The sequence below is a fragment of the Camelina sativa genome, chromosome 20, assembly GCF_000633955.1.
Source record: "Camelina sativa cultivar DH55 chromosome 20, Cs, whole genome shotgun sequence".
Lineage (NCBI taxonomy): Eukaryota > Viridiplantae > Streptophyta > Magnoliopsida > Brassicales > Brassicaceae > Camelina > Camelina sativa.
Window position 1 is genome coordinate 453,190 of NC_025704.1, and position 10,636 is coordinate 463,825.

Here is a 10,636-nt window from a genome sequence, read left to right on the forward strand (position 1 = left end):
CCTCACCGCTAATGGCTTTCCCCATCCGAAATCGTTGTCGTACATCGGGAATCTCGGCGAGCTCCCCATCGTAATCGAAGCTCCATCCGGATTCCCCAGAGGGAACAGCCTCGGATCGCTTTCCCAAGCAGCGATTCCACGTCGTACCGTCGCATCGTCGTGCGCCACGACGTTTCTATGTAATTGTTCGGCGGACCACCGGAGATCTTTGCTCAGCAGATCTCCCGCGGACGCCAACGTCGGTATGCTCTGTATCGCGTTACCGAAGTAGTAAGGATCCATCTTAGGCTCGAGCCTGTGCCGGCAATTAACCGCCATACGAAACGTCGTCGTCTTGCTCGGATCGAGGTTCCTAGCTCTTGTAACAGATCGCCACAGCTGAGCGCTTAGAGATTGAAACGACGAAATCTCAGCCGTTCGATCATGATGATTCTTCTTATTATTATTACTCGCATCCGATTTCAAAATACTCTCCAGAACGGTTGTTATATTTCCGTTAATATCTCCGTTACCGTTACATTTCTTTCCGTCGTTGGTTTCGATTCCGTTAACTCTGTAATCGTTGCTCCTCTGTTTGAGTTTGGAAATGGCGTCTCTGCTGAAATGAAAAATCCTCTCCCGGAGAGGCTGATCGGCGTCGAAAGTGACACGCGGACCACCGGGAGGGACTCGCAGAACAGCCGGAGAGTCGAAGACGGTGTGACGGGAGAAATCGGGAAGGTGTTTGATCTTACAAGCGCCGCTGGTGACGTCAGCGAAGGTGTTGAAGAAATGCCAAAAGGAGGTTCCGTCTGTAACGGAGTGATTCACGGTGCATCCGATGAAAACACCGTCTTCTAGCTCCGTCACTTGAACGGCGGCGAGAGACTTGTGGTGGCCGTTGTAACTAACGAGACGCTCGAATACGAAAAACTCACGGAAGAGGAGAGGAACGTCTTTACCTGGGACGAGAAGGTCGGAGACTCTGACGCGTTTGGCGGAAGCGGAGACGAAATCAACGCCGGCGTCGTTGCAGACGATGTAAATGTGACCGGCGGGACTGGTGGAGAAACGACCGGCTAGAGCAGGGAAAAGAGAGAGAGTGGAGGAGAGAGAACGGCGGAGAGAGGAGACGAGGTCGGAGAAGGAGAAGGAAGAAGAAGGAGGGCGAGTGAGGAGGACGCCTTTTTGAATGTAATGACATGAGAGCATAGGGAGATCGGAGACGGAGAGACGGAGATCGGAGACGGTGGACTTCTTCTCCGGATGCACTATGCATTTTGAAATTTCTGTTACTGAACTATTTGGCATTTTTTGTTTTTGTAAAATTGAGATGAAGAGGATAAATAAGAGTGGGGAGGTGTATCTATCTATTGGTGAGGAGTAGAGAGAGTTATGGGGGAAAGGGGGGTTTATATAGTGGTCGGACTCGGACCCTATGGTTTGATGATTCATGAACTTGGGTGGTTACTTACTACTATGTATATCTTTTTTGTCCTATTCTTTTTTGTTTTTTTTTTTTTTTTAAATTCTTTATCTATAATCATAGTAGATTTGGAAGTATAATAAAAACTAAGATGAAAGTTTCGGTGATATTTTTATACTATTATAAAATAATATGAAAAAAAAAAAAACTTATACCAATCGCACATTCTTACATTGGTTATAAGCAATACTGATTATAAGTTTAGAGTGAAGGAATGCTTTCTAATTATTAATTTTGTAATGCCTACTAAATAAATGATCATTGTCATTGAGCTAGCGATTTTAGAAAGTGTTAACTTCGTTTTCACGAGCAGGATTTGTTTTGTTTTATCATTTATGTTAGATAACTGTAGTTTGGTATTTTTATAAAGACATGCATGTCAATTTCTGTTTGAAATTTCAAATCGAAAGACAATTACAAACACTATTCTTTTTGCTTCGTCATAATTTTATCAGTTTTTGTTTGTTTTTTTTTTTTTTTGTTGGATTTTTTTTTTGTTCGGTTATTCAGTTTACCTCAAAATCTCAAATGCCTTTAGTCTAGAGTATATTGTTACTTTTCATACTTAAACATGAACTCGTAGAATTTTAACAACAACAAAAAGCATACAAAACAAATAAGTTATATACAAATTTTTTTTTAAAAAAAATTATATACAAATTTATCTTTCCATGCATCATGCATAGTTTACAGCTAATCAGCTATAGTATATACTAGGTGATACCCANACGGGATTATATATTTTGTTAGTTATTTTTCTTCTGTAATTTGTATTTTTGTAATATAGTTTTTTATTTTGATTTTTTTTTTGTTTATATAGTGTTTATTTGTATATTTGGGGTTATACAGTAAATTGGAAATCCTAATAAAGTAAGTAGTTTGTAAAATGTAGTTTTTCACGGAAACAGACACACTACAATAGTAGATAGTACGTAGTTTTGTAAGAGAATAGACACTCCGCAATATCGGATAGTAGTTTTGTAAGAGGATAGACACACCCTGCTTCCATAGCTTAATTTATAGTTTGATAAAATACATGTTTTAACGGATTTAACTCAAAAAAATTTTATATTTTAAATTTTTAAGAATTAAAAATATTAATATTACTTAAATATTTTATAGACTTTAAATATATTATAATTTAAACATTGTATAAAAAATTTAAATATTTATAATATCTTAAACTTTTTTAAAAACGTAAATATATTATAATATGTTTACTTTTTAAAATTTTAAATATTTTCAAATATAGACACAAATTAAACTGTTAAATTTGGATACCTGATAAATCAAGCTTCCTGCTCATTTGTACTCAAAACATTTTAGTCACATATTTATAGTGATTATGAACCATATTCCATAATATTTAGTCGATGTGGGATATACACCTTTTCTGTAAATTAGTTTACAACTTTACATATATATAATTTCTGCGTTTTTAATTCTTTCTATCTATACTACTCACAATTAATTACTAAAATTTTGTTAAGGAAATATTATAATATCGGAAATCAAGCAATTTAGTCAGATTTGGTAACTTGAATATTCGTTTTTAAAGATTTTAACTGAATCACTAAATATTCCTTTTAAAAGATTATCTGTTAAGATCAATCTCGGTAATTAAGGAAATATCCGAATTTTTGGTAATTAAAATTTATGGTTTTCATTTAAATACCTTAAAGGAAAATGAAATCAGAGTGTTTGCCTATAACGAATAACTCTGTTTGGGATCTTAAATAACTAATCTTGAATGAAATAATATACTGGATCCGAAAAATATTATTCTGGAGTACAAACAGATCCGCGGATTTTTTTCCTTCTGTAGTCGGATATATAAGGATCCGCGTCCCGACTTGGCAATTTTTTAAGCAATCGACCGAGGGTATTTTCGTCATTTAATGAAATCCAAACTATAGGTTAATTAGATTAAATTTTGTGATTCTCTAATCATTTTTAATGAAAAACCTACCAAAACCAAGTTATGGTCCATTTTTACTCTAGAGAGTACTTCTGCTTTAATAGTATAGATAACACATCTAAAACCTTTACATATATGGAAGAGAAAGAAAAAAAGAATGGAGGGCAGGAGAGGACGTGTTTGGTCGGAAGAAGAAGAAAGGACAGATAGCCTCCATGGGAACAGATGGAGCGTTAAGACCTACTCTTCTGTTTTCTTTTTTTCTTTTCTTTACTCGGAAAATAATTTAATGAAAAAGCTCCCACAAAAAAAAGAAAAAAAAAAAAATCTAATCTTCTGACAATACAAAATCTCATATGAAACTAAAGAAGTCTGCCTTTTCACTTGTTTTAGATCCCAAGATTAATTGTATGGGGAACATAAGCTGTTTTGGTCGGTGATATAACGACTAAAGAAAGGGCTATGTCTATTTTTTGTCTTGTTAAAATAGATATATCCCATATATATAATAGATAAGATTTGTAATATACAGTACTAGTAGTTTTAATACTACGATATATATAACGTGAACAGAAAGCTGATTGTTAACAAATATTTATATCACTAATTAACTGTTTGTTATAGTAATAACTTTTTTTCATTTTCATGGTTAATTACTGCTATACTGAAATGACTATTAAAATGGTGTCGAATGAAATTTGGAATTGGATACTTAACTTTCTATTAACTTCTACGCACTATTTTAAATAACTCGGTTTGAAATGCACATAATGTCTTGTCAGCTGAGCTGAGAATCACATAGATAAATTGTTCTCTGCAAGTGTAAATGTGACATCCGCTATGTGTCTTTCGCATTGATTCTAGTTGGTCATTTCAAAGAACAAAAGCATTAATGACTTAATTATTATCATATGGTCCATTATTAACTCAAATAACATGAAACATGGTCATTAATTATTTCCTCCCCAACTACAATAAATTTGGTCTTTTAAGAAGCATCTCAAATTTCAACTACTATAATTGTAACAATTATTGATTTTTAAGGAAATAAATTAGTACTACTAGTATTCAACTGCATTTCCAATAAAATAATTTTTTCATAATCATTGCTTATGCTCAAGTCTGATTCGCGTCTGACAGCAACAATTAGTTATAATCCCTTCATATGGTGATTAATAATGATGATCAAATTAACGAACAACAAAAACAATGAGCAAAATGATTGATACTTCTATATAGTCAAATAACGTTAATAATTTTTTAATTCTGGATTATACTATGTATCTTTACACATTTAATACTCCTTACGTTTCATAACAAATTAATACTATCACACATTTATAAATTGATTTGGCTTTAGTTATGATTTATAACTTAAAAAAACATAAGACATTATATTGCATATTTACACGATAGTCCTAGCTAATGTTTTTTCATTAAAATAAATAAAAATCAAACGAATTTCCTACAGTAGTTAAAAGATGAAAAGTTTGGAATATGGTGCTTATTGAAATTAGCGGCATTAAGGGATTAGTAAAGGTTTATAAAAGCAGAATAAATATGTTTATAGCAGAATAAATATGATTATAGTGGGAAAATAAAAAAATTAGGATGGACACTATGTACCACTTACAGTGACCAAATTATAACCATGTCACTACAAGAAAATTACTAGAAGACGTCGGTTTTTTAACATCGGTTGTCAAACCGACGTGAAAACCAAATAACGGAAGGAATTTAACGTCGTTTAGTAAACCGACGTTAGTTTTAACTTTAACTAATCAATAATAATTTTTCTTAACTTGCATCTTCGATTGCGATGAAAAAGATCATCATCTATAACGAGGTTAAGATCCAACATTGAAGAAACTAATCTCAGTTCAATTCGAGGTTTTATTTCTCTATCTCCGACGGCTTTTTCTGATAGCTTGTGATCGATGATTTTTTTTTGTATGGTACATTGTTTTCGAATTTTGTTTTGTTTATGAATAAGTAGCTCAATTCTAACAGTGCTTTTAAGTTTCGTTTCAGGATTTGATGGATTCGTGAAACATTTGGGGCTAGGGTTCTTCAGCGGCGAATCCCACTTCAATTCGAGGTTTTTGTCACCATCACATCTCCGGTTCTCTGAAATCGTTTCTTTTTTCTATGGAGGGATCTAAAACATGAGTTCGCAAGCGAGCGATCGTTTTCGATGATTAAGGTGAGCATGAAACAAAATTTGTTGTGTTTATGGCCGATTTGCTTGATTTTAGCAAGCATTCTAAAATTCAGGTCAAGGATAAGATGGATTTGTGAATTATGTTGTGGTTGCTTGCTGTATTCCCAATTTAATGCTCTGCAGAATCTAGGGTTCAAAGCTTTGGAGATGATTGATGCTGTTTCGAGTTGTTTTAGATAAGCCTAAGATTCAATTAGCTCAGTTTTGTTATTTATGATTTACAGTTTTCAATGTAGAGTGGTGAGAATCGATGTCCTCAATGACGCTCTTCAGAGTTCAGAGCATGTACAATGCAGAGAAGAGGGGAAAGAGGCAGGTTATGATCAGGCCTTCTTCTAAAGTTATCATCGAGTTCCTTATCGTTATGCAAAAGCACGGTATGGTGATTTTTGCAGAGCTAGTAGCTATGACTCGGTTACTTGCTTTCATGTCTATTGTTTTAAGTGTAATTTTGTGTTTCGATTTTTTAGATTACATCGGCGAGTTTGAGTATGTTGTTGAGCTTGATGGAAGGCTGAACAAGTGTGGAGTCATCAGTCCTTATTTTCATGTTGGTGTTAAAGAGGTTTAAGGATGGACTGCTTGTCTACTTCCTTCCAGACAGGTTACCTTGATTTCCTGTATATGTTTGCAGTGTTATAGCCACTCAGCCATGGAAACCATTTATGTTCTACTAATGAGATGGATTCAATAATTTGACCATTTGAATTATGACATGTTCCAAGTTGTTATTACTCAATCACATTTCTCTCTCACAATATGCAATTTGTCTTTGTGTTTGCTGATGTGCTTGAGCTTTATGTTTTGCTTTGTAGATGTACCTGAAGGGTTTTCTATTGCAAGGGTTCCTACACGAGTGTCAGACCTATCATCTTTCCTCTTGTCCAAAGAATTTGATGGTTTACGTCATGAGATCTACTGAGATTTGCATACACGAATATTTGAGCTTCAGTTACTAGATCTTCATAGACACTTACGCCTGACAAGGTGAGGTAAGAATGTTATAGAGATTAATTTAACTTGGTTTTCATCATATTTTTAAGTTTGTCTCTACTTTTGTTACTCATCCATATATTTCTTCTATCTTTTTTTTTGTTCTGCTTCTAGTCTAAGCTTCGAGGGAGATGAATCTTGGAAGGTAGCTACAATCACACCTGCAACTGAGTCTCATATGCAATCAAAAGCATACCCAAGTAAATGTGGCGACATGATCTCAGTAACTTGTGAGTAGTATAGTAGTATACAGGAAATATTGTAATTTATTAATATTATGTTCTTCAGACAAATAATTGATATGTAAATGGGTTAAGTTTTTGTTTTCTAGTGTTTTGGTATCGCAATCTAAAATCTAATTTATATTTAATAGTTGTTTATATATAATATATAAATATATATACAGAAACAAAAATTGGCATCTTACGTCGGTTTATAGACTGACTTTATGTTTGAGCATTTGAGTCACGTTTTAACTGACGTTAATATTAGACGTTAAACTTAGCGTCAGTTCTTAAACCGATGTAAAAACAGTTTGCGTCGGGAGGTAAGAAGTCGGTTTGTAAACCGACGTTAAGTTTTTTGAGCCAGTTAATGACCGACGTTAACCCCACTTATAACTGACGTAATATCCCGTTCATTTTGTAGTGTGTCTTAGTCTTACAAATATGTTGTTTTGCATTCATTTAATATGTGACAAATCATGTTGTTTTGTGATCAATCAAGAGCTTGATGGAAAAGAAACAGAAGAAAGAAATACAATAGTAAAAACAGATTGTGATCAAACAAGAGCTTGGGGGAAAAAAACAGGTTGAAGAAAAGAGGAAAATTGCAACATCCTCCACTTTGCTGTCGCATTATAAAGCTTTTAGATAAAGTTACCCCACCAGTTACCCTCATGGCCTATGAGAGGTAGTCCACTAGCTGGACACATTCTCCTATCCTTTATACTAGTATTTTGCAAATCCAACATTTTTTAGCTGTAAATATTAATTTTGATTTCTAGAAATATTGTACAAGTTATCTGCTTAGATGAATGTTTCGGTTTTGGCTACAAAAGGTTTGATATAAGGTTTTGGTACGTTTTTTTCTTTATATTATACTGTGTATGTGATGCATCCTCTTTTAAACAAGTTTATAGAAAAACCTTCTAGTCGTTCTGAAGTGAACTGGTGGATGGATATTCATATTTACTTAAACCTTTCCAAGAAATATATGCTGTACTGGTGGATATCTTATTATATACTGAAGACTAAAGGGAATGGTGGGCAAAAAAGAGAGTCAACCGTGTTAATAAGAAGCATGTTCAATGCATCTATATATAAAATCTACCAAAACCGAGTGCTTTGACCATTTTTTTCTCCATATTATTATGGTAGGGACAATTTTAAATCACTTTCACTAATCTATACAGAAGAAAAAAAAGATTTATATTTTCCACATTAATACCAAATGGTATATATATAGATGAATTATAGTACTTGTCATGAGAAATAAACTATAGTCTATAGCTACGACAGAGGCATCATATGTATTCATCTTACGAATATCCTGTACTGCAACATATATACACGCACTTTACGGATTATGAATTTAATAGATTTCATGTTTATAGTCTTATATATAGATAGATGATCATCATCCTACATTTATAAATTAAATTAGCAACCGGCAATTTAGTGGTAGGTCTTAATACTAATTTTTAACTTCCCACTAATCAGATATTTTGGAGTGAGCAATACCACCGATATATTTACCTTTCCTCATTAATTAATCAGAATCAATTTAACACCAACTTATTTTAATTTTTATTAATTAATGTCTACTAATCATTACATGACGCGTATATAATGCATGCATGTGAGTATGTGATCCCCTAATTTCCACTCATTATGTACATGGTACATAGTATATTAATATACTATATAGTATCTCCAATCAATTAACGACTAAAAATCTTGTAAATTTTGCTTAATTAACTCCACATCTCTTCTTCGATATGAAACTTTCAATAGTATTAATCCTCGCTTTTATTTTTATTTGTTTTTCAATACAGTAGTTTGTGTATTTGAAAATGTTATGTTTATAATAATTAATTACATAATTGTCTGCGGGGGGTTTGTGATTCAGAGTCCAACCTACGTCCACCGGACAACATGCTAAATTATTTAAAGCAAAATAATAATCAGGTACACAATTATTTATATGTTTAGTGAAATTATTTTTCGGAGGTTATAACTAAAAGCGAATCATCTGATCTGATGCGGAAGCCACGTCACTGATATGAATAAATGACGAAACTACCCTCAGAACTGTCTTAGAAAAAAAAAAAAACACAAGCTGGTACAAAGAACATGTATTGTTTGAGTGACAAGAGGAAAAAATGTGGTCTTTGATTATTTGTTTCTTTGTTAATTGATCTCTTCCTTCTTATATCCTATCCCGACAACAAGACCTGTTGGAAGGTTAATTCACAGCACTACCCCATACATGTTTTCTATGATTTTATCTTGTAAACATTCATAAAAAATACAAATATTATATATATTAACATTTTCGTAACGGAATAAACTAATTTATTATGTTCTAAACTTCGACTGTCAAAATTATGAACGGTAAGATTCAAGGTTATTAATGGTTTGATTAATAACTTAGAATATTAGATATAAAAGCAAGATAATTTAATACTAATATCTTAGATTAGTGCACGGTGACACCCATAACAATTTACACAACAAAGGCGGCATTTGTTGGATCTGCATGACTTTGTGTGCGCGCGTTATATACTTTACATTTCACCCCAAAAAAAAAACACTATGTAATGTATAGTTGATTTGGTATATACTTTTAATTTACTTGTTAATTTTTTATTATTTTTTCTTTTTAACTTTAGCCTACCTGTTGATATATATAAGTAATCATATCAGGTCCACGTCTAAATGTATAAATCTTATAAATTCATTACTTCATTGTTAGGAGACTTTCATACAAATTTGAATTTTCCCCGACAAAACTGTGATCTTATTCTGATTAATTTATTTAGATTAATGTTTTATAAAATTATAGAATTCTTTCAACAGGTTTCTATCTTCTTTTGTGTTGAAAAGACAACGAAAGTGTACTTGCTTTATCCACTTTTGTCAGTTTTAGGTACGGCTGTGGAAGTCTCGCTCAGTTGAAGAAGATATGGAAAGCATGTGGTTCGGCCTCTTCTTCTAAATGCCAAGAAAATAAGAATCATTCCTTATTATCATGTCTTTTTAGCATATATAGAGTTTGTGTTTCGTTGCAACTTACACGCTACTACGATATGATTGGGTTTCACCACGATTATAAATTTTGGCTTTACAGTGTTGTGTACGAACTACGAAACGGGCCACTGGTTTTAAAAATCAATGTTTTGTTTTAGATCAAAGGTTAAAAACTTCGTACTATGTTTCTTTTAGATTTCTATTTTTAAGAGTTTTGTACGTAATATGAATCAAACCAAACAATTAAGGGACTTAATAATGTAATTTTTAACTTTTAAGGGGTCTCATATTAAGATCACAGTTGAATTGGCATTCACTATTTCTTCTCCTTTGGGCTTACTTACATAAAAGCCCATCTTGTTTTTTTTTTGTGGGCATCCAACCTTGTTTCCTTACGTATTTTCTTTTGTTGTATTACTTATTTCGAGTTTTGGAAGTTTGTTAGTTCAAAAAGAACCATTGGAAGCTCCTAATATTTGAGACGCAACACTCGTCAGGCCCAGGATAATAGCATAAAGCGATAAAGCTACGGTATTAGTAAATTCCGGTATGATCTAATTTCAATTAAATAAAGCGAACTGTACCACAATATAAGTATGGGATAATTAATTAGGCGTATATTCAAAAAGATTAATATATTTGCTTTTATAACATTGCTTACTGTTTCATTTTATAGTTGTTGATATAAATCTAGTATAAGATAATGCAAAATTTGTAGTTATATACCAAAAGGTGAAATCCAAACAAAGTTATTCGATAAATAATTGGACGTAATATGGAACCACGAA

At 32.8% G+C, this 10,636-nt stretch overlaps 1 protein-coding gene across 1 annotated transcript in view; it reads right to left on the reverse strand.

The window, feature by feature from the left end:
• LOC104768347 (uncharacterized acetyltransferase At3g50280-like) overlaps window positions 1-1,400 on the reverse strand; it is a gene marked incomplete in the record, with an annotated part of 3,020 nt that extends 1,620 nt beyond the window's left edge. The window contains 1 exon segment of the mRNA XM_010492294.2: window positions 1-1,400. Within this exon segment, the coding sequence (XP_010490596.1) occupies window positions 1-1,290 (1,290 nt within the window).